Raw genomic sequence first — 24,903 nt, 5'->3', positions numbered from 1 at the left:
ATTTAATGGGGACTGTAGTCCAAACCAAGCCTACCAAAACACAAGGGCCTATGGAAATGTAGGAAACTGGTTCCAAACACCTTTGTTTCTTCAGTCAAGAGTGCGTATGTAGCGGGTAGATCGGGTTGGGCAAACTTTTTGGCCCGACGGCCACATCTGGGTGGGGAAATTGCATGCAGGGCCATGAATGTAGGGCTGGGGCAGGGGGTTGGGGTGCGGGAGGGAGTGCGGTGTGCAGGAAGGGGCTCAGGGCAGGGGTGCAGGGAGGAGTGTGGGAGGAGGCTCAGGGCAGGGGGTTGGGGTGCAGGAGGGCTGTGGGGTGCGGCAGGGGACTCAGGGCAGGGGGTTGGGGTGCAGGAGGGGGCTCAAGGGAGAGGGTTGGGGTGCAGGGTGCGGCAGGGGGTTGGGGTATGGGGTGCAGGAGGAGTGCGGGGTGCAGGCTCCGGCCCGGCGCCGCTTACCTGGAGCGGCTCCAGGGTGGCAGCGGCACACAGCGGGGCAAAGGCAGGCTCCCTGCCTGCCCTGGCCCTGCACTGCTCCCAGAAGCGACCGGCACCACATCCCTGCAGCCCCTGGGAGTGGGGGGGCAGAGGGCTCCGCGTGCTGCCCTCGCCTGTGGGTACCTCCCCTGAAGCTCCCATTGGCCGCAGTTTCCCGTTCCCGGCCAACGGGAGCTGTGGGGGGAGGTACCCACAGGCGAGGGCAGCGCGCAGAGCCCTCTGCCCCGCCTCCCCCAGGGGCCGCAGGGATGTGGTCCTGGCCGCTTCTGGGAGCAGCACGGGGCCCACGGCGCCATGGGGGTGGCAATCCTGTGGGCCGGATCGAAAGCCCTGACCGGCCGGATCTGGCCCGCGGGCCGTAGTTTGCCCACCCCTGAGATAGATGTCCCCCTGTTGTGATGTCCCACAGTAAGAGGGAATATGTACCCACAAAGCAATTTATAAATCAGCCTGTGCAATGTCTGACCTCGGTTAGTCCTCTTTGAGGCTGCCTCTGAACATTGATTGCATTGCAGGGGTCAGCAGGCAGCAGCCCTCTCCCTCGAGCACTGGAAATTCAATTTTTGATCATTCCGAGAGACCTGGACAGATTCCTCTCCCCAGCATTGGCAGAGCCTTATGCTTCAGGAGGTGCTGTTGCTTGGAAGAGATGTGAAATAATTATCCCCTCCAACTTGCTTGTAATGCCCATTCAGTCGTGTCAGTGAGAGAGATGGATGATGCCTGAAGTGTTCTGGCTGGCATGGCACTCCCCAGGAGAGACTGGAAAACTGCCTGAGTTTATTTTAAAATGTCAGGCAGAGGGAGTCTGTACAGTATATTGGGTTACAGCGATAAATGGAACGTTTCCCTCCACTACACAAGTCTGTCAGGGCCTTGTGTCAGTGCCAGCTTAATTGCTTGGATTGCTTTCCCATTCATCGCTACGTCCATCCTTACTGACAGTGGTGGCCCCTCGGCTTTTGAGTATGGAGGTAGTTCCTTTGCTATGTCCCAAACACATTTCCACCAGTGGGTTTTCCCTCACGTCTCCCTGTCCATACAAGCTTCTCTAGTCGCTGCACTTTCCAGCCAGTGTGGGGGCCAGGATTCTCCCAGTCTTTTATCCCTAACTCCCCTCTGACTCAGATTGCAGAGGAGGGCTGCTACACTTGTGTGTGTCAGCCCTGTGCCGTGCCCAAGGTCTCTTATCCCCGGAGCTCACCTTCACATCCCAGGCTCCTGTGTCAGGGCGCAACATTCAGCTGCTGCCAGAGCATTTGGCAGTCATGAGATGTGAACTGGGTTGTATTTTTTGTGTTTAATTTCAGTGACACCATGGAGACAGAAGAGAAGCCAAGTAGCACTTGTGCTGCGAAGTCTGCAGAATCTGTGAGTGCCACTCTGTGAAATCAAATGTGCTGTGTTCAGCTGTCCATACACGTTTTGCTTAGATCCCTTCCTCTTCTTCCCTGTCACAAGGTGGGATGAGCCTCGAAGGGAGTTGGGCGTACCCCTATCTGTGACTAAATTAGCTCCCTCCTAAGTGATAGGTTTGAGGCTAGAGGTCAGGTGATGGTCTGCAGATAAAAGGCCAGCAAGCAGCTGAGAGAGAGAAAACTGTAGGGAGCAGGTAGGCTTCTGCAGGAGACTCTGGGTCAGGAGAAGGGGCCAGGTAGAAGGACCTGGTTTATCTGTTTGATTTGGACTGTATTAGTACTGAGGAAATTAACTCCTCCCCAAAGAAAAGCACTGAAATTCTGCTGCTGTTGGGCACTTCATTCTGATGCACTGGCCGGTGAATTGGCCCACTCCCCACAAGCCATTCAGTCACAATTTTCCTGACTGGGGGAGCTTGGACGTTGCTTCTGGAATGCCAAAAGGAGTAGCTAGAGTAATACCAGGCGCTCATGTTCCCTGGGGGCTGTACCCTTTGCTCTGCAGTGTTTACAGCCCACGGTGAAGGATAGAGCTTGGTGCTTGAATTCTGATCCCTGCTTGGGAATAGTGCAATTGTGCTATTGCTGTGCTGGTTGGCTGGCTCATTAGATTTCTGTTGTGTAACGCGTGCTCTCTCAAGTATGTAAGGCCTGGTCCCCACTAACCCCCCACTTCGGACTAAGGTACGCAAATTCACGTAGCTGAATTCGAAGTACCTTAGTCCGAACTTACCGCGGGTCCAGACGCGGCAGGCAGGCTCCCCCGTCGATGCCGCGTACTCCTCTCGCCGAGCTGGAGTACCGGCGTCGACGGCGAGCACTTCCGGGATCGATCCGGGATCGATTTATCGCGTCTAGACAAGACGCGATAAATCGATCCCAGAAGATCGATGGCTTACATCCAGACCAGGAAGTAAGTATAGACGTACCCTTAGAAGTAAATATACATACACCCTAAGCAGCAAATGTAGCAGCCTGGCCATGCTATTTTCTGGGGCTGGTGAAGGGAAATAAATAAAATGCTACCCAAAGGTAATGCACACATGTGAACTAGTCATGGGAATCTTTGAGATTTTCTTGTAGATAGCTGAAAGGGAGACTTTCTGTTCGTTCAAATGTAAGTAGAGATATTTGCTGAGACTAGGCAAGGAAACAGGGTGGAAGTCCTTACTTCGTCAAAAGCCTGTGAGCAGTGCACTCCGGGGGCAGGGTGTCTTGAATTAGTTTCTGTTACATGAACACCATTGGTTGTGGCAAGGGGCAAGCATGCATAAGCAATCCTTGTGGCCTGAAGCATTCCTGAGTTTAATCTGCCCCAGATCAGAAAAGAAATAATTGAGGGGATTAGTTGAAGGGCTAAACTAGCTGTACTCGGTGGGTCTCTTTAACATAAAGCGGCTACAAAGAGACCCGATGTACTTTCCACCCTCTGCGAAAGAGCGCCAAGCAGAGACTTACCCTGCAGACGTTATCTAGGGCTGCGGGGACGAGTTATTCCAGCACAGCACTGGAAACGCGCAGGCAGTGGAAATACAGCAGTGAACGGTAGATTGGGTTCTCCCTCCCCAGCCATTGTAAATCGGAGCAGGGTGGCTTTAGCACATCCGCTTCCATTAACCTTCCGCATTGAATTAAGGTGTGTTCTGATTTCCCGAGAAGCTCTAGCCACATCATGAGGCACAGCCTGTGACGCCCAAAGTATTGCTGCTTTGAGTCCTTCCCCAGTATAATCTCCAAGGAAATATAAGCACAATGTGAATATAGGTGACTGCTCTTGGGGGAGATTCTTTTCTCCTCATCTGTTGAAGGTATAAAAGACCAAACAAAGCAGCATGTTGAGGCTTTTTGGCATTTGGTACAGGTCTCCTCGCAATACCTTCCATTCAGTTCAGTGGCTGCATTTAATCTTAGGGGATCTTTCCCCTACTCCCGTACATAGAGGCACTCCCATTAATGTTTCTGGGAGCTGGGTTATATGCATTGAGGGAAGAATTAATGCCCTTTTCTCTTCCCAGAGGTGCTGGTCTCTGAAGCACGTGACGGGGCATGTACTGTTAAATATGCCTATCTATTAGCTCTCTCGTGGGCAATGTTTTAACAGAGCTTGATCCTGGGGGAATGCAGGGATTCTGATGACCTGTTTTTTTTGTTTGTTTGTTTTGTTATTTGTGTGTGAAGAACCCAGAGCCTAAGGACCAGATTTCAAAAATGATTAAAATTTTAAGTGGTGAAATGGCTATTGAGTTACACCTGCAGTTTTTAATACGAAACAACAATACAGACCTGATGATTCTCAAAAACACAAAGGTAAGAGACCTTGGATTGTCTTTTTCTTTCTGGAATCATCACAGCTTTTCTGGTGACTGTGTTTCAATACTGAATGTAGTCTCCTCCTTGAAGCAGTAGGCTTTAGCCAGGTCTGTATGTCTCTTGGAGGAGTCTATTTATTCTGTCTCTCTCTTTCCAAGGATCTAGTTTAGTATATTGGTCAGACCAGATTGATTTTAACACTTGAAACTCCAAGGCTAAGGGAGGGCTGCTGGTTCCCACTATCTGGCCCAAAGCCATCAGCCCCCGGAGTGTGGCCCAGGGAATCCTGAGGTGTGGCTTGTGAGCACCTTTCGCTGTGTCTGTGGGTTGAAGATAAAGCTGCTCAATTGCAGTATTTTAATGCAGGGAATAAACTGAATATATTGGGGAACTCGCGTAATTTCTATTTCACAAGGGAAGATATTGAGAGAGAGAGTGAGTGTGTGTGTGTGTGTGTGAGAAAATTTATGTGCAAAGTAGGTGCAGCCCTTGGGCTCATGGGAAGCTTTGTCCCTTCTGGCCTTTAAGACAAGTGATTATTGTTAATCACAACAGAGAGATTATTTGAATCTGAAATGTAACTTCTGTCCTCAGCAAGAGGTGGTGTGAAACTGTTGCTTTAAGCAAGTACACGTCTGTTGGGAGGTTCCATTTTAAATGAACTGGAAATGCATAAAACTCTTTTGGGTAGTGATTCGGCGTAGCCTTCTAGGAAGGGCTTGAAATTGCTGTGTAGCAATAGGTTCCTGGTGCGCCTGGCTAGTGAAGAGAGTTCTATTCTCAGTTTGTGCTGTTGCTTCATTCCAGAAGTGTACAGAAAGGACTTGTCTGCACTAGAAGAATTGGGTTGAGATTAGATAGGTGTGTATTAACAAGCAATGCACCCCCATCAGGAAAAAGATCATGCTTAGGTTGGGGTTAGTTAATACAACTCTATCTAATTGTGACTTATTTTTCTAGTAGCAAGTCCAGAGTGAGCAGAGCTGTGCGTCTTAGTTGTGAATCTTTGCTGCAACCTAGTGTCTGTTTCTTGCTTCTTGGTGATGCTCGTCTATTTTGCTCTTCCAGGATGCAGTGCGGAACTCTGTATGCCACACAGCGACGGTTATAGCAAACTCCTTTATGCACTGTGGGACAACCAGTGACCAGTTCCTTAGGTAAATACATTGCAAAGAAGTCCAGTTAGCATTCAGAGAGCTAGAATAGTAAGTGCAGTACTGTTCACCCCGTCTCTGAAAAGACATTGCAGAACTAGAGGAGGATCAGCAAAGTGGTGATAATGATCAAGGGGCTTGAAAAAGCTGTCAGATGAAGAGTATGAAAAGATTAGAATCCTTTCCTTTAGAAAGGAGATGGATAAGCAGAGAGGTGATAAAAGTGTATGAGATAACGAATGGTCTAAAGAAGGGCGATTGGGAGCTTCTGATCTGTCTCATAACACAAGAGCAAGGGGACATTCAATGAATGTAAAAGGTGGGAAATTCAAAACCAATAGAAAGAAATATCTTTTCCCACTTCATGTAATTGGACTGTGGAATTCACTGCCACCGGAAGTCATTGTGGCCAAGAACTTAGCAATATTCAAAAAGGGTCTGGATATTTACATGGATATCAAGACTATGCAGAGTTTCTATACATAATTATAATTTTAAAAGTGATATTAAACCTTGTGCTTTATGGCTTAAACCAGTCTCTGACTATTGGAGATCAAGATGAGACCGAGAGGGAGGGTCAGATTATCCCACATCAGCCTGTTTGTGGAGTTCTTACCCCTCTGAAGCATCTGGGTCTGGCCACTGTCAGCGATGGAATTCTGCTCTAGATGGACCATTAGTTTAGTCCAGTCTGGCAGTTCCTATTTTCCTGTAAACAGAGGCTGGCTTACTGGTGAGCTAGTGACACTCATGGAGGACAAAGGTGGGGACTGAACCCACTGCGGGAGGTGAAGAAAGAAAATGACTCTATGATCAAATCCCTGTAGTTGGGCTGGGAACAGTGTCGATGGACTGCATGGTGAGCAATATCCAGCTCTCTGGAAGGATTGCTCAGCCTGCAGCCCGGTCTTTGAATATGTTGAAGTAGTAGATTTATGTAGTTCTGTGTCGTCACTTAATGCTGCTGTTCAGGACGGTGATTTCCAATGTTCAGCGGCTGAGCTGGGACCAGCCAGAAATCAGGGCTGCTCTAGGCAGTGGAGCATGGAAGCAGCCCCTCCCCATCTCCAACAGGTGCCGGTTTTGACAACAGTTTTTTCTGATGAAATGTGGGTGTTGGGTGTTATAGAAACGATATTTAACCCCTGACTTTCCTTCTTCCAGAGATAATTTGGAGTGGCTGGCCAGAGCCACGAATTGGGCTAAGTTTACTGCTACTGCCAGCCTGGGTGTCATACATAAGGTAATGCTGCGTTCATTCCTGTGTGCCTAAATGTAAACTCTTGCCATGCCAATGCTGAGACTGTTTGTTTGTCTCTTTTGGAATGGAGTGGGGTTTCTGGGTTATACACTCCGGTCCTGGCCACACTCCAACTCGTAACCAAGTTTGTACCCAGTCACTGATTGGCTGATTGTAAATGTGGCCCGATTATCACTTGATTGGAACCGAAGCAGCTACTGGTTCCTGACCCACGCCAGAGCCCTTGGTTGGCCCATGGTCGTCCTTCTGTGAGCGGTTTGGTTCTTTCTTTATTTGCAGTGCAATCCAGACACTTAAACCATGTTGGTGTAACTGGTTTACACCAGTTACACCAGTTACACCAGTTACACCAACCAACATTGGTTGGTTGAACCTTAGGACATCTCGGAGTGCATTGTCCCATGTGCTGCCAGTGCCATCTTTTGTGTATGTTCTCCAGGCACTTTATTCCTATGGAGGCACCGCACCATAGAAGAGCTGCCCAGACTTTCCCCAGATTTACTGGTACAAACGTAGCTAGGGAGCCTGTGGACATGCAAACATGTCACCGATGGCAGAACAGTTGCTGTGTGGACACAAACTGAACAGTGTTAGCTATAACCAATTTAGGTGATTTGGCCTCTGGCTGGTTACAAAACCACTGTTAAAACTTGTGCTGTGGACAGGGCCGAATGTTTTAACGAGCGTCTCCAAATATCATAAACAGGACATCTAATTTTTAAGAAACATCAAATACACGTGGCAGCTTCTTAATCAGAGAGATGTGCGAAGACTCTGTTGATTTCCAGGGTTTTTTTCTGAATGTATACGTGCATATAGCAGAACGTGCACTGGGCTAAACAAGGGCATGTAGTGTAATTATGGTCAGGAAAGTGGTGGAGAAATATGGCTTAAAGCAGGGGTAGGCAACCTATGGCACGTGTGCCAAAGGTGGCACTTGAGCTGATTTTCAGTGGCACTCATACCGGGTCCTGGCCACCGGTCGGGGGGGCTCTGCATTTTAATTGAATTTTAAATGAAGCTTCTTAAACATTTTAAAAACCTTATTTACTTTACATACAACAATAGTTTAGTTATATATTCTAGACTTATAGAAAGAGACCTTCTAAAAACATTAAAATGTATGACTGGCATGCGAAACCGTAAATTAGAGTGAATAAATGAAGACTCGGCAAACCACTTCTGAAAGGTTGCCGACCCCTGGCTTAAAGGGAAGAACCTTCAACAGACTTATCAAAATCTAAGTGCACAGAAGAAGAATACCGTGAATGAACAGATGATTTAAAGTACTTACAAGGACCATTTGGATGGAAGGGACCTGTGAATACTAAACCTGTGAGGTGGATTTAATTCTCTAATCCAACCCTGATAGATCACATCTAGCCTTGAATATGTGCAGTGAAGCTGTGATCTAGACAAATGTTTGTCCAACTTAATTAAAATGGGGGGAAGGGCTCTTTTTGCTACTGTACAGTCAGAGAGACCACTCTTCTCCCCTCCTTTGCATCAGTTGCAGAGGATGGTGGCTTTCATTTACCAAATGTCTGTGGTTTTATAATTTTATTTTGTGGCTTCATGATGTTACTGAGCTTCATATGGTGATATGCTCCAGAGGAGCATTGATGGTGGCCGAACTTGCCGATTCAATGCTGGGAAAGCATTTTCCAGTCTGAAATAGTGGGAAACCATTGTAATTGCTTTGTGGGGCTAGAACCTTTACTTAAAGCATCCTGATTATTCGGCCAGATATGGTTCCTGAGCCAAATTTGTTTGCATTGGCTTTGGATAGCAATCATGTGACCGGAGTGTAGTCACATGCCTCTGTGTGAATAAGTAGTTCAGAAGTGCAGAGAACACAGCATTAAAAGATAAAAAGATTGAACATGTTGGGTTTGTGTTAGATCACAGCATGGAAATTGGTGGCTAAAGCAGATGTTTCCTACTGAGTGTTTAAAATATTGTAACAATGTCTTCTAATTAAGCACTGTTTTCTTTCTCCTCTCGTTTTTCCTCTTTCCCCAACCCCTTGGGCAATGAATTTGCAGGGTCATGAGAAGGAAGCTCTACAATTAATGGCAACATACTTACCCAAAGACACCTCTCCGGGCTCGGCCTATCAGGAGGGCGGAGGTCTCTATGCATTGGGTCTGATTCATGCTAATCACGGTGGTGACATCATTGACTATCTGCTGAACCAGTTGAAGAATGCCAGCAATGATGTGCGTACTAGATTTAACAATGAACCTAGTTGTGTTCTCTTGTACCCAACAGTGCGCTAGGTGCTTCACACAAACCAGGCCTTTGAGCGCTTACACTGTAAAACAGATATGATACAACAACTGATGACCATAAACAGCCTGATAACAGGAGAAGGGCATGACTAAGACAATGGCTACAGCAAATAACCCTAATGCCCTTCTTGTTAGAATACAAGTGGGATTTTAGGATGGACTTGTATACTTGTTTCAAAATAAATGTAATCTACAGCATGACTTTATACCCATCCCTCCTTTGTTTTAGGGTAGACTTACTGTATTCTGCTCTGATTTTGGCTCCAATTACCTACCAAAGGAATAAATTGCTCAAGTGACTGTGCTGCAAACTATCTTATGTGTAAACAGTTTCAGCAAGGATTTGCTGGGCTTCTTCAACACTGTTTGGAACAGCCTCCTAATTAATGTTTGTCCAGAACCCTTCCTCTCTCTCTTTCCTAGGATAGATAATAAAACAGAAAATATCATAATGCCACTATATAAATTCATGGTACACCCATGTCTTGCATACTGTGTGCAGTTCTGGTCGCCCCATGTCAAAAAAATGTACTAGAATTGGAAAAGGTACACAGAAGGGCAACAAAAATGATTAGGGGTATGGAACAACTTCATATGAGGAGAGATTAAAAGACTGGAACTGTTCAGCTTGGAAAAGCGATGACTAAGGGGTGGGATATGATTGAGGTCTATAAAATCATGACGGGTGTAGAGAAAGTGAATAAGAAAGTGTTGTTTACCTCTTCACATAATACAAGAACTGCGGTCATCCAATGAAATTAATAGGCAGCAAGTTTAAAACCAACAAAAGGATGTACTGCTTCACAAAACATACAGTGAACCTGTGGAACTCATTGCCACGTGATGTAGTGAAGGCCAAAAGTATAACTGGGTTCAGAAAAGAATTATATTAGTTTGTGGAGAATAGGTCCAACAATGGCTATTAGCCCAGATGGTCAGGGATCAAACCCCATGCTCTGGGTGTCCCAAAACCTCTGACTGCCAGATGCTGGGATTGGACAACAGGATGGATCACTTGATAATTGCCCTGTGCTTTTCATTCCCTTTGAAGTATCTGGCATTGGCCACTGTCAGAAGACAGGATACTGGGTTAGATGGACCATTGGTGTTGCCCAGTGTGGCCATTCTTATGTTCTTCTAGGGTATCTTCTAAGTTTCCCCCTAGGTCTGTGAATCATTCTATCTGGAAAGATCACACTCATTTTGGGCTTTATTTTATATTGTATTGCTCCTTCATGCCTTCAGAGAATACAAGGTAATGAGGGCCTTATGAATACCTGTATACATTTCCAGTCAGGGTCTATTGGGGCAACACATTTTGCCCGTTGCATATCTCTGTACAATGGTGGCCCTGTTTAAATAACTCCTTGGGAAGAATGCTAAAAATAAATCATCAGAAAATCTGTTGTACTGGGCTTGTAGCACCCCTTACTGGGCAGAGCTCTGGGCTGGCTTTGGGAACATAGCTGTTGTCTTGATCAGAGAAAGTGATTGGCTGGGGCTGGCTGGAAAAGTATTGGGATTCATAACTAGGGGCAACAGTTCATTTGAGTTTTTGGGGGGTAGGGCCATACACTACTGGTTTCCAGCTTAAAGCTCTGGCTTCTTCAGCCAAAGTAAACACCTTCCCATTGTAATACATTGAGCAGTAAGGAAAATGGTTGTGCTTTTTTTGTAGATTGTCCGACATGGTGGTAGCCTGGGTCTGGGTCTGGCTGCCATGGGGACTGCACGCCAGGATGTGTATGATTTGCTGAAAACAAACCTCTACCAGGACGATGCAGTGACAGGTAAAGATGCTGCTTCTAAAACACGAGCCCTTGCTCGTAGTATAGACTGTTTCCACTGTGCAACTCTGTCCTGGCCTTTCCATGACCTACAAGGTCTATTTATTTTGTTGCAGGTAATGCCTGCGGGCCTGATTGTATTGGGTATTGTACAGACACCTAGCAAGAGACAGCCACTGCCATAAGAAGATTAGCCTAAGAATTGCAGGGACTGTGATTCAGTGACCTGATGCTTCTTTTTAGGGGGTCCTTTATTTCACTCATGGGGCCTCAAAGAAACTCTTCTCCCCTTACAATTTTTTTAACCTGTTTTGACCCCACATTCCTGCCAGATCTCTTTGGCTAAGAGAGGCTGAGTGGAGGGGCTCATGAAGACCACTACTGCATTGGCTCAGGTTAACAGAAGAGCTTATGAGATGATCTGCACGTGTACTGGCATGAGAAACATATTGAACCTGGGAGGGCATAGCACTAACCCCAGGGCTCATGGGCTGGTGGCTAGTAACGTGATATGGGCATACAATCAAATACACCTTCCACAGTGATTCATTAAAATGAAGACGCTGCTGCATTAACAATCTATCTTTTAAGTAGCTTTCTAGTATTTCCCAGGGAGTGATTTTATTATACTGCTGTCTAGTTGAGGCTTCTGCTAGTGCGGCTCTGTGTAAACCTCATCGGTTTGCATTCGCAATTTCCCTTTAGAAACATCCTTCCTTCCTGCAGCTTTTGTGAGTGAGTGAACACCATGCTGAGCAGCAGGTCTGCTGGGCACAGTGTCTGGAAACTCTGTATTGGCCTGTATCTCAGTAGGATAAGGGGCTTCTGGGTATTGTGTTTACATTGGAATTGATATATTAGCCTATTTCGGGAGCTCTGCATGCTTTACTGATTTCCTTTTGCTGCTGGGCAGGTGAAGCAGCTGGTCTGGCATTGGGTCTGGTAATGCTGGGATCTAAAAATGCTCAGGCTATTGAGGACATGGTTGGCTACGCGCAGGAAACGCAGCATGAAAAGATCTTGCGGGGCCTGGCTGTTGGCATTGCCCTGGTGATGTATGGGAGGATGGAGGAAGCAGATGCCCTCATAGAGAGTCTCTGCAGAGATAAGGTGAGTGTGTCTGTGTTTTGATACCGTCATGGTCTGTTTCAGAGATTTCTCCCTTCTGAAATCTCCAGCTTTGGTTAGGGTGACTGCTTTCACCAGAAAAGTGTTTCCAAATAACTGAATGTGTCGATGTACCTGTTGGGTGATGTGTGGCAGTGGTCAGTAAAGTTATTCTGAAAGGGTTGGACGATTCACAGCTCATGATACTTTTTGCCTCTAGGTTATTAGTGCCAAATGGCATTCCCACCTGATGGCTGTTCTGTGGCATGTCCCATGCCTAGTAGACAGGTGCCTATAACCCGTTTTCCCTCCTGTTGGCAGCTTCAGAGCCCAGGAATTGAGTAGACTTGGAAACTGAACTTCTGACTCCTAGCTGTGTCTGTAGAAATATAAATATTGAAGCACTCTCTGTGTCTTCCAGGATCCAATCCTCCGTCGTTCAGGAATGTACACTGTAGCTATGGCTTACTGCGGCTCAGGGAACAACAAGGCAATCAGACGTCTGCTGCATGTTGCTGTAAGTTCTGCGGAGTCTGGGGCAGGTAACGGGATAGCTGGGGTGGTGGCAGCAAATACACAGTCCATTGACAGAACTTGGTAGCTGTAATGTTAACATTCTAATCTAAAATAGTGATGTAAAGGGAATAAGTGGCCTCTCTTTGCTTAATGGAAACACAAGGATTAGAAGTCATAGGATTTGCAAACATTAAAGCTAAGAGACATTCAGCAAGAGAATAAACAAACTCCAATATCGCTTAAAGCAACACTATGCTAAAAAGTAGAACACTGCCCTAGAGTACTTGCTAGCTGGGCCTAAGAGTTTCTTATCTGCTCCAGATAACCTTCATCATAATTTATTGTGCTCAGCAGAAACAGGGTAGCCTCTAAAATATGGAGGCCATCAGCTCTTTCTGACTAATAGGTCTGTGAGCCAAAAAAAAATAGGACTTAAAACATGTCACAGTGTGGGAATGGTAGTTCTTTGTGAGTCTATTTCAGCCAAGGATCAGTTACCTCACTGAATGTGACTGTTAATTTTTCTATCTCTGTAATCCCAGGCCTATATCCCAGATCAAATCACCTGCATGAGAGCTGATGCAAAATGTTGGGGGTTTGAACCATTCTCTTAACATCTTGTTTCCTCTTTCATAGGTGAGTGATGTCAACGATGATGTGAGGCGGGCAGCAGTTGAGTCACTGGGGTTCATTCTGTTCAGGTACAATTTCTAACTCCATCAGTTCTTCAGCCTTCAATTTGATTTGTCTGGGAGATTTTTTTTGAAAGCATGTGTGCTTCCTCCATCTCACTAACTGAATCAGTTGCTAATGGAAACGCATAGAATAATGGGAGAACGAAATCTGGGTCAGTAGTAAAGCCCATCTGCTGTGAATTTAATGGACCAGTGGATGTATTGGTATGTACTGGGATGAGATATAAATAGACGAAAAAATGAGTCATGCAACCTTGCGTTGTGAGTGGTGGTGTGGTCTCTTGTGAGAAGTCAAGCTACAACTAATCAGGAAAAAGATCTTGGAGTCATCGTGGATAGTTCTCTGAAGACGTCAACGCAGTGTGCAGTGGCAGTCAAAAAAGGGAGGTGGTGGAGTCTCCTTCCTTGGAGGTTTTTAAGGCCTGGCTTGACAAAGCCCTGGCTGGGATGATTTAGTTGGGAATTGGTCCTGCTTTGAGCAGGGGGTTGGACTAGATGACCTCCTGAGGTCCCTTCCAACCCTGATATTCTATGATTCTATGATTCTATGATTTGAAACTGCACAGTGCCCAGTTATGGTGAATCTACACATGGGAAATGACATTTTGGGGCAAAATGTATACTTGAGTAAAAACCTTTGACTGATTTAGTATTTTGTATTTCCTCTAAGTGGCTTTGACTGACTTTTGGGGTGTGTGGAGGGTAATCATACACCTCAAGTGAAAGTTGCAGTTTCTGTACATGTTTTAAGGAGAAGTTGGCTTAAATCTAATATGCAAAGTATGAAGAAAATAAAAATTGACCCTCTGAGCTGGTACCAACTCTTGGGCGCTTTACAGGAACCATTGGATATAATGTATGTAGTCTCTGGCTCGTTGTGTACGAGGAAATAAAGTGGATTAAAGTAAGTTTCTGAGACGCTCTAGCATGTAAAACTTCTGTGTCTTTTAATTAAACTCTTATTGAAATTTTCCACAGCGAGTTGCCAAGTGGAATTAAGCGAGTGAAGTCTAGTTACAGGGAGTGTGATTTAGGGAATGTATCTGGTTGTATCAAATAATGGATGGCTAAGACTTGAACAGCAGTTCTGCGCAGTACATATTGGATAAAGTAACTTTTTTTTTTTATTTTTAAGAAACCGCAGTCATTTATAGCAGTAGACTTCCTAAATAAATATTCAGCAGACAACTTAATGAGCTGTTCAGGAGGTCTCCAGACATATGGCCCAATTGCCTGAATAGAGTAGAGTGAGATGAAGTTGGAAAACTTGAATTCCTCATTCCGTTTGCAAGATAAGTTAATTAAAAGTCGAATATACAGTCTCTTACTAGACACCCTTGAGATGACACTTCCAAAACAAATGTGTCTGCCTGATGACTGCCTAAAATGTTACTGGAAGCAGTTACTTCTCTAGAACTAACTTTGAAGGTAGGAGATTGTTTTGAAAATAAGACTTTGTTAAAAATAACCTCCACATTTTAAAACCACCTTTTAGTTATGCAGACTGTAATGCCAAAATGGGGCATGTAAGTCTTTCATCTTCTGAAATTAGTAGGAGCAAATATTTTTTGGCCGTCTTCTTCTAGTGTCAAATCACTCTCACACTGCTTCTGTGGGTAGCACTTTACAATGCCATAGGCATGTGTATTTATCAACTTGGGAAGATGGAAACTTGGCCTGAAATTTTCATTCATATATTAACATGGGAGGCCAAGTTTCAGACTTGGACTATCATTCTTGTATATTGGTACTGGTATCCCCTTCTAGGCACCTAAATCCCACCTTTGCATGCCCAAGTCTAGAGAGTGGGTCTGTAGTCTGCACAACATGTGGGATCATTCTGGGTGAAATGTGCTATACTAAGTAAGATTTTTATTACTAATATTTTGCTCTTCTATGATGCCTTTTGTCTGGCGATCTCAAAGCACTTAATGAATTTAGACTAGAACCCTGTGAGTTAGGTATGTGTCAACCTAATTTTACAGTGGAGGAAATTGAGGCATAAGGGGTGATGTGACTTACCCAAGATCATACCAGCAAGTCTATGAAAGAGCTGAATCTGCTGCCCCCAGTCCTGTGCTTTGCCATAAACCCTCGTCTTCCCTTGTGTCTTTTTTTTTTTTTTTAAACCTAACGCTCACACTAATAGAATAAGGTGTTGGGGATAGTGAGTGAAAGCAATCTTTGCTTATTAATGAGTAAACCAGAGAGAGGATGGTTGCCCAATTACTAAGCTTGCTAGTAGCATCACCATCCTAGGCACAATTGTGATGTGAGCTAATTTCCCATCAGTGAAAGTATCTAAATAAATGAATAAAAGCTTTTAATGTCAGCCTTTGCATGGAAGTACTCCCATCACTCCCCCCCCTCTCCCCAGGGCAGCCTATCTCTGGTGCTTTTTGGGGACTCCCTGTTTACTTACCCACACTTGCACATTGGCACAGCTATTTTTCTGGCTGAGGAGAGCTGCTTCTCTATGGGCATTAGTCATCTTCAGCAACGTAGAACACTTGTTGTCCCTAGAGCTGAGCATGTTGTCTCTGCTTTGCTCCAAGCCCTAAAGAATCGACTCCTGGGAAGGCAGAACTTTAATTAAGGGCCTCCCATGTGGCTGTAGAAGAAGCACTTTGTGAAGGAACACTGTTTCAGGGTTATCAGCCCCATTAACGCACCCCACCCTTAACCTCCTCGTGGGCACCCTCTTAAGGTTTCAAGTGTCCTAGCAGTCACCCCTTTCAGGCAGAGACCGGTGTGTGTCTACATTCAGATCGGAATCGGGGTTAGACTTAGTCTCTCTGCATCTCACTGTGATTTCCCCAGCAGGTCAGACTGGGGTCCAGCACCTGTAATTTACTCTTTTTCTAGGGGCTACACAAGCTACCAACCAGCCTTCACAAAGCAGATTACATTGATTCTTAGGGAAAAAGCATCACAGGGAAAACCTCTAAAAACAATGCAGGGATTTACGTGCTTACCAAACATACTCAGTAATTGCTGATCAGCCCTACGGGGTTATGGTAGGCCAAAGGCCTTCCAACCCCTCAGTAAGAGTTGGGGGCCCCCTCCAGGACCAAAAGTCCTGTCCATTTGCTGAGTCAAACAGAAGACCCTGAGTCTGTTTATACTCAGTGTCTTGCTTTGACTCTCAGCCTCTTGAAAACAGGTAAACCAGTCCTTTCTTCTATCTGCCAGGTGGTCAAGCTTCAAAGCCAGCCTTGGGATTTTGCTCTAATCCCCCTGTGATTTCAGGAACATACAAATGCACATAATTTGTATTGTCTGCAAAGGGCTATGAATAGTCTATAAAACATACTGTCTGGCCTATCCATATAATGGCTTTTTGAGGTTTTCAATGTAATAGACAATATGGTTCTGAAAGATATTGCAACCACATGCAGTATATGTTCGCAAGGAACTTTACCTGTGATTTCACATGTGTTGATATGAAACCAGAAGAAGCTAAATCACTGTTAGATGCTCCGGCTCTGTGACTTTGCAGGCTTCACATATTAGCGCAAAGATCTGCTCACCGGGAGAATGTCCTAGGTGTTTAGAAGTCTTCATTGGGCACTTTGCAGGTACTTCCTGGGAAATTAGTGGCAAAAAAGGCAGGCAAGAATAGAGGGTTGCGTAAGGGGGATAAGCACTTGCTTCAAATGATACAAATAGCACGTGGGCTGGCTTGGTGACATGATGTTAATACTCTTCCCAGTGTACGTCTACACAGCAGCTAGGTGCCCATGGCAGGCCTGTGCCAGCTGTCTTGGACTCATGGGGCTCAGGCTGCAGGGCGGTTTCACTGTTGTGTAGACATCCGGGCTCAGGTTAGATCCTGGCTCTAGGCTCCTGCAAGGCGGGAGGGTCCCAGAGCTCGGGCCCAAGCCCGGACGTCTATACAGCAGTGAAACAGCCCCGCAGCCCGAGCCCTGTGAGTCCGAGTCACCTGGCTGTGTAGACAGACCCCCAGAGGCCTGGGTACAGTACACTCCCCAATTCCACTCTAGTTCATTTACTCAGTCTATTAGAGGCAGCATGGCCAGTCCTAAGGGGAGAGGGCCACGCCTGCTTTCTGAACAGGAATCACTTCATCTCATTAACAGCAAGTATTTCAATAAAAAGACTCCTTAAAAATCACTGCTTCAGCATGGACTGTTCAAGAGAGTTACTGTCCAGACCATTGGCTCGTATTGCAGGCCTTGGTGTGAATGACAGCATTATCTTCTAGTGGCTAAAAGGACTTGGAAATCATCTGGGTTCTACTTCCTGCACTGCCATTGACTTATTGGTGTGACCTTGGCTGTCTTGGTGCGTGCTCCCCGTTTTTAAAATGGGGTAATGATACTTGCTTTTGTAAAGTCCTGTGAGAAGCGGAGGTGAAAAATATTATTGTGTAAAGTATTATTACTTTATTGGCTATTTTAAGCAGAAGACAAAGTACCTGCATCGTTATTTAACACTTATTGCAGTATGTAAAAGGCCGTAACCAGGTTGGGCCCCATTGTGCTAGAGGCTGTTCAAACCCATCACAGATGTCAGGCCATGCCCCAAAGAGTGGACTGGGTTTAAGACAAAGACATAGCAGGTGGAGGAGATAAACAAGGAAGCTGGGGTAGGGTCTGGGAGACAGGATAACAAATATAGCAGGACACACGCAACTCTTAGCTGGTCAGTAGAATGATTGCAGCTTTACCCTGCCTTGCAGTTGTCAGGTTGCCGTTTACCCGAACACACTACAGAAGAAGTGAATTTTGAGGAAGGACTTGGAGGAGAACAAGGTGATGGCTTTCTGGATTTTGCCTGGGCGCTTTCACCACTCGTAAGGGGCGATGTGGGTGAAAACACAGAAGTGCTTATCAGAGAATTGGGCAATGGAGGCTGGTGTCATTGATGGAGCAAAGGCCGGAATTGACCTTGCAATAAGCTAATGGGGCATATAGGTAGGGTGGGGCTAAAATGTGGAGGGCTTTGTCAGAAAAGACTGGAAGTTTGTGTTAATGCAGTGGATTAGGGGGAGCCAGTGGAGGGACTTAAAAAGAAGGGGTGATGTACTCAGAGCAATGAGCCTAGAGGAGTTTAGCAGTGGCATTTTGAATAGATAAGAAGGGGGTGAGTAGACATGCAGTATGTTCTCAGGTTTAATTGTGTGTTTATTTTAATTTTAGGACTTTACCATTTAAGACCTTTGTTTACAGAATGCCAGCAAGTCAAAGAAGAATTAATTCACACCTTCTGAAAAGCGGGCCTCTTAAAAGTGCCTAAAGCCGGGTGCCCAAAAATGGGGTTACCACAAATCACTTGACAATCTTGATCGCAAGTTACAAAATTGTCCTGTTTGTCGTCTGAAAAATACTCAGTTTGATTCTCTTGTGTGTGATCCAAGACTTCAGCACATAGTGGTTGTCATCATGAACTCAGTTTATAAATATTCTCAATTCCCTGCATGGGCAGCAGGTGTCTCCCAAGAGCTGTTCTACCATGCACATGGGCACAACCCCTTCTTCACCACACAGGGAGCTAGCGTCGCCAGAGCCCAACTGGTACTGTTTAAGTGACCTCTGTGTGTCTGTAAACAAAAGGAAGATTCCGCACGCTCCTTCCATTCTCGCAGGGATCTTTCATCCAAACAGGTTCTGGCAGAACATTTTTGTTCTTTGATCTCACTGTCACTTTCCCCTCTCCACCAACACAAAGCATAATTGGTAATTGATAACTTCCTGCTACAAGGGGAGGCTTTCAGGGCTCTGATTTAAACTGTTTACTGTATCCTGACATCTTTGTGGGGCACTAGGTACCAGCCTGCTTCTGCAAGTATCTTTTTATTTTCTGTTGCTGTGCCTCTCCTTAAATTTGACATGCAACATGGCATCTCTACCTCCACAGAACCCCCCAGTGAGTAGCGAGAATAGGACCTCCGCATGGCACATGGCATCTCTTTAAACTAAGCTACAGATCTTGTGCATGCTAAAGTCTAGCCAGGTGAGCTGGAAGTCCTGAACCTGTTCTTATCCCCATTCCTGTCCTTAATCCTTTCCCTGGCTACAGCATTTACTCTGACTCTGAACAACCAATATGATAGTTAGGAGCCCTAAATACTAGGATACTAGGCTACCAGGCAGGGCTTGGCCTGGCCTCTGTACTGCCGAGGATTGGATGCAGTCCTTGGATGCTTGGCAGAGGAATCTTGAGTAGGAGCAGAAGTTATTTTACCTCTCTACTAGGCACTCGTGCAACTGCTGCTGGGATACTGTGTTCAGTTCTGGTGACCACAATTCAAGAAGGAAGCTGATAAATTGGAGAGGGTTCAGAGAAGAGCCATAAGAATGATTAAAGGATTAGAAACCATACCTTATAGTGAGATTAGAACATAAGAACGGCTATACTGGGTCAGACTAAAGGTCCATCAAGCCCAGTATCCTGTCCTCTGACAGTGGCCAATGGCAGGTGCCCCAAAGGGAATGAACAGACAGGTTATCATCAAGTGATCCATGCCCTGTCACCCAATCCCAGCTTCTGGCAAACAGAGGCTAGGGACGCCATTCCTGCCCATCCTGGCTAATAGCCATTGATGGACCTATCTTCCATGAATCTATCTAGCTCCCTTTTGAACCCCATTATAGTATTGGCCTTCACAACACCCTCTGTCAAGGAGTTCCAGAGGTTGACAATGCATTGTGTGAAAAAATACTTTCTTGTGTTTGTTTTTAACCTGCTACCTATTAATTTCATTTGGTGGCCCCTTGTTCTTGTAATTTGAGAAGGAGTAAATAACACTTCCTTATTTACTTTCTCTATACCACTCATGATTTTCTAGACCTCTATCATATCCCACCTTAGTCGGCTCTTTTCCAAGCTGAAAAGTCCCATATGGAAGCCGTTCTATACCCCTAATCATCTTTGTTGCCCTTTTCTGAACCTTTTCCAATTCCAGTATATCTTTTTTGAGATGGGGCGACCACATCTGCACACAGTATTCAAGATGTGGGTGTGCCATGGATTTATATAGAGGCAATATGATATTTTCTGTCTTATTATCTATCCCTTTCTTGATGATTCCCAACATTCTGTTTGCTTTTTTGACTGCCGCTGCACATTGAGTGGATGATTTCAAAGAACTATCCACAATGACTCCAGGATCTCTTTCTTGAGTGGTAACAGCTAATTTAGACCCCATCATTGTATATGTATAGTTAGGATTATGTTTTCCAATGTGCATTACTTTGCATTTAACAACCTGGAATTTCATCGGCCATTTTGTTGCCCAGTCACCCAGTTTTGTGAGATCCTTTTGTAGCTCTTGGCAGTCTGCCTGGGACTTAATTAACTTGAGTGGTTTTGTATCATCTGCAAATTTTGCCACCTCACTGTTTACCCCTTTTTCCAGATCGTTTATGAATAGGTTAAATAGGACTGGGCCCAGAACAGTCCCCTGGGGGACACCACTATTTACCCCTCTCCATTCTGAAAACTGACCATTTATTCCTACCCTTTGTTTCCTATCTTTTAACCAGTTACCAATCCATGAGAGAACCTTCCCTCTTATCCCATGACTGCTTATTTTGTTTAAGAGCCTTTAGTGAGGGACCTTGTCAAAGGCTTTCTGAAAATCTAAATACACTATATCCACTGGATCTCCTTTGTCCACATGCTTGTTGACCCCCTCAAAGAATTCTAGTAGATTGGTGAGGCATGATTTCCCTTTACAAAAACCATGTTGACTATTTCCCAGCAAATTATGTTCATCTATGTGTCTGACAATTTTGTTCTTTACGATAGTTTCAACCAATTTGCCCGGTACTGAAGTGAGGCTTACTGGCCTGTAGTTGCCAGGATCATCTCTGGAGCCCTTTTTCAAACTTGGCATCACATGAGCTATCCTCCAGTCATTGGTACAGAAGCTGATTTAAATGGTAGGTTATAGATGACAGTTAGTAGTCCTGCAATTTCACATTTGAGTTCCTTCAGAACTCTTGGGTGAATACCATCAGGTCCTGGAGACTTATTACTGTTTAGTTTATCAATTTGTTCCAAAACCACCTCTAATGACACACCTCAATTTGGGACATTTCCTCAGATCTGTCACCCAAAAAGAATGGCTCAGGTTTGGGAATCTTCCTCACATCCTCAACAGTGAAGACCGATGCAAAAAATTCATTTAGTTTCTCCACAATGGCCTTATCGTCTTTGAGTGCTCCTTTAGCATCTCGATCGTCCAGTGGCCCCACTGGTTGTTTAGCAGGCTTTCTGCTTCTGATGTATTTACATTTTTTTTTTGCTATTACTTTTGGAGTCTTTGGCTAGCAGTTCTTCAAATTCTTTTTTGGTCTTTCAATTATATTTTTACATTTCATTTGCCAGAGTTTATGCTCTTTCCTATTTTCTTCATTAGGATTTAACTTCCACTTTTTCAAGGATGCCTTTTTGCCTCTCACTGCTTCTTTTACTTTGTTGTTTAACCACAGCGGCTCTTTTTTGGTTCTCTTACAATGTTTTTTAAATTGGGGTATACATTTAAGTTGAGCCTCTATTATGGTGTCTTTAAAAAGTTTCCACGCAGCTTGCAGGGATTTTACCTTTGGTACTGTAGCTTTTAATTTCTGTTTCACTCACCTCCTAATTTTTGAGACGATTCAAGGAGCTCAATCTATTTAGCTTAACGAAGAGAAGCTTAAGGGGTGACTTGATCACAGTCTGTGAGTACCTACATGAGGAACAAATATTCAATCATAGGTTCTTCTGTCGAGCAGAGAAAGGTCTAGCAAAATCCAGTGACTGGTAGTTGAAACTAGACAAAATCAGACTGGAAATAAGGTGTACGTTTTGACAATGAGGGTAACTAACCACTGGAAAAATATACCAAGGGTTGTGGTGGATTCTCCATCACTGACCACTTTTAAATCCAAATTGGATGTTTTTCTAAAAGTTCTGCTCTAGGAATTATTGTGGGGCAGGTCTCTGGCCTGTTTATACAGGAGGTCAGACTAGACCAGTGGTCTCCAAAGTGGGGTGCATGCAAGAGGATCCTTGGGGGTGCGCGGCAGGAGGAGCGCCTTTTTTTTTTTTTGCTTCGTCAGGCGGGAGTCCGAGTGGCTTTTTTTTTTTTTTTTTTTTTTCCCCCGCTTCGGCAAAAATGGTAGAGCCGGCGCGGCAGGGGGGGCGTGCTCAAAATTTTTTTACTGATGGGGTGCCCGATCAAAAAAGTTTGGAGACCACTGGACTAGAGGATCACAGTGGTCCGTCTCTTCTGGCCTTGGAATCTAGGAAAACCTCGTGAGCTAGAGATCAGGAATTGAATAGCATCTTGCATGCCCATGCGTGCACCCTGAAACCACTACGAATCTTGTCCTGCCTCTGCCCTTCCACACTGGAGGATTAAAGACCAACGTATTCTTGCATGAAGATAAAAAACATTTATTTATAAACTATGGCTTCGGTTGTCTTAGAAAGCAATGGCTTGAGTAGCCTGCTTATCAACTCCAGAATTGTAGGGCTCAGCCCCTCTGAAAATCAGGATTAAGTCCTTGCGTGTTTATGGCTTACATCTGTTTTGTACTCAGTGGAGACGAGTGAGCTGTCTGCAGAGAACATTGGAAGTAGCTGGACTGCAGCATGGGAAGGAGGTCAGCTGTTATATTGCTAAAACTGAGCTTGGCCTTTATGCACAGTGGTGCTGAGGCACCTGGGTCAGGAGCTTGTTACTGCGGCGTGCCTTCGGGCTCATTGTGGGAAGGAGGAAACAGTGGCCGTGTTTGTGACAATTTTAAGATACCTTTTACATAGCGCTTTACGCGCTTCTTAGCCCTGTTTCCTGAGCTGTGGCGCCTCTGCGTTCCAGATGCTGACATCTGTTAGAAAGGCAGCATCAGTCTCCTCTTCGGTTTGTCAGCAAAGGAAGGGCTGATCTCACACTGGCTTTTGGAGGTATTTACACCTTAGCCCACTCTTGTGCTGAGCCCCCTTCTTTAGCAGTTTTTAAAAATGGTAACAAGTCAGCCGCCGTGTTCTGTCAATTTATTGCCTTTCCCCTTCGAATATACCTTCAACTTCCTAGTTACTCTGCTCTGTGGCACTTGCAGCATCTTCCCCGTGCAGATGTTTCCTAAACCTGTGCAAGTTCAGATCTAAAGTAACATCCGTGGGTTGCTGGAGGCTAATTGGATGTGCTTGCCTTGGAGAGGCAATAGAGGAGAGGGCACCAACTACTAGCAAGTTCAGTGAACTGCTGGTCCTCTGATGTTTCACATGCAGTTGGGAGTTGTTGCTCTTTTGTAAGTTATTTCTTAATGGGAGTTGTCCCTTGTTTGACTTGAAAAAGCCTTACATTTTTATTAGACCTAATCTGTGAGCACAGCGGGTCAAGCCCCAAGCTGGATAAGACATATTTCATCTTAAGCGCTGGAGTATGATCAAGGCTTCCACAGGAAGAGGGCATATTGAACTCTCTCTGCAAATGGTTCTTATGTGAAAGATGTGCAGATGATCTCAAAATAGGAGAATGGATTTGCGTAATGATTTATGTTTTCCCTAGGCAATTAGTGCTACTGCTGTAGGACAATTATTGTTAAAAGTCCCATCACACGCTATCAAACATATTTTCCCCTTGGGCTTCAAGTAAATCTGTAACAAGTCCTATAGCAGAGTCTAAACAAAGATAAAAACAACTTGACTTTTCTTTTTCAAGTACATGATACCTTGTTTAGCGATCAGATCTGAAATGACTTCACAGTTAAGTGTTTGCTTGATGCCAAAAAAATTAATGAGCAAAGGAAAGTTTTAACATATAATCAGCATGCAGCAAAGAATTGTGGTTCTCAGATTGGTTCATGTGCCATGTATTCCTAATTGTTGTTAATTTTTTCAGTGCTTGAAAGGTGGTTGATTTAATAGATTAACTTTCCCTGAGATCACAACCCTTTGGTCAAATGGATACTTCAGTTGCATATTTTATACCTCGGAAAGGCTGGGTGTGAACAGTAGCATGCATCTATAACAAATCCCTGAAAATAATTGTTCATGGAGCTAACTCTGCCACAGGTTTGGGCAGGTGTCTGCGTGTATTTGGCCTTTATGCTGGTGACACTGACATGGCCACAGTGAAATAGAATAAAATGTGTAGCTGACATTAGATTTTTTGAAAGCATCAACCTTTAGAGCTCTAACTCAAAGCGATTAACAGGTTTTTGGGGTTTTTTTAAGCATAAACTTGTGATCCGGGAAACTTTTAACAGCAAGGGTAATTAGTCACTGGAACAATCTATGAAAGAAGGTGGTACATTCTCTATCACTTGAAATCTTTACACCAGGATTGGGTGTCTCTCTCTAAAAGAGACGCTCTGGTTCAGCCACAAGTTATTAGGCTTGATGCAGAAATTACAGGGTGAAATTTATGGCCTGTTAGGCGGGAGGTCACATAAAATGATTACAGTGGTCCCTTCTATCCTTTAAAATCTATGATCCCTTTTCTCCCATTTGTAGTGAGTTTTAGACTTTTGTTATGGGTTACAATATAAATTCAGACAGGTGGAATTATCTTAACAAATTTTTCTGCACAAAAAGCAGCCTTGATAACAGGGTAGGGAGAAACTCAAAATTGCACTAGTAGCCAAAGCTGAGAGAAGACTTGCTCCAGTTTGAAATAATGCAGTAGTCTTTGTCACTGTAATACAGAGGTGGGCAAACTACGGCCCGCAGGCCACATCTGGCCCGCGGGACCGTCCTGCCCGGCCCCCGAGCTCCTGGCCTGGGAGGCTATCCCCCGGCCCCTCTCCAGCTTTCCTCCCTCCCCCGCAACCTCAGCTCACTCGCCCCGCCACAGGCGCAATGCTCTGGGTGGCGGGGCTGCAAGCTCCTGGGGCAGCGCAGATGCA

At 45.0% G+C, this 24,903-nt stretch overlaps 1 protein-coding gene across 1 annotated transcript in view; it reads left to right on the top strand.

The window, feature by feature from the left end:
- Positions 1–24,903, top strand: part of PSMD1 (proteasome 26S subunit, non-ATPase 1) — a 128,760-nt gene that overhangs the window by 10,614 nt on the left and 93,243 nt on the right. The window contains exons 8-16 of the mRNA XM_065411440.1: positions 1,811–1,871; positions 4,097–4,225; positions 5,297–5,385; positions 6,547–6,625; positions 8,689–8,862; positions 10,613–10,724; positions 11,635–11,831; positions 12,250–12,345; positions 12,981–13,045. Of these exons, the coding sequence (XP_065267512.1) occupies positions 1,811–1,871; positions 4,097–4,225; positions 5,297–5,385; positions 6,547–6,625; positions 8,689–8,862; positions 10,613–10,724; positions 11,635–11,831; positions 12,250–12,345; positions 12,981–13,045 (1,002 nt within the window). The remainder of the gene's footprint in view (positions 1–1,810; positions 1,872–4,096; positions 4,226–5,296; positions 5,386–6,546; positions 6,626–8,688; positions 8,863–10,612; positions 10,725–11,634; positions 11,832–12,249; positions 12,346–12,980; positions 13,046–24,903) is intronic.

Source organism: Emys orbicularis, chromosome 9 (assembly GCF_028017835.1).
Source record: "Emys orbicularis isolate rEmyOrb1 chromosome 9, rEmyOrb1.hap1, whole genome shotgun sequence".
Lineage (NCBI taxonomy): Eukaryota > Metazoa > Chordata > Testudines > Emydidae > Emys > Emys orbicularis.
The sequence above is the reverse complement of the archived record's forward strand: the minus strand, read 5'-3'. Positions and strand labels throughout refer to the sequence as shown.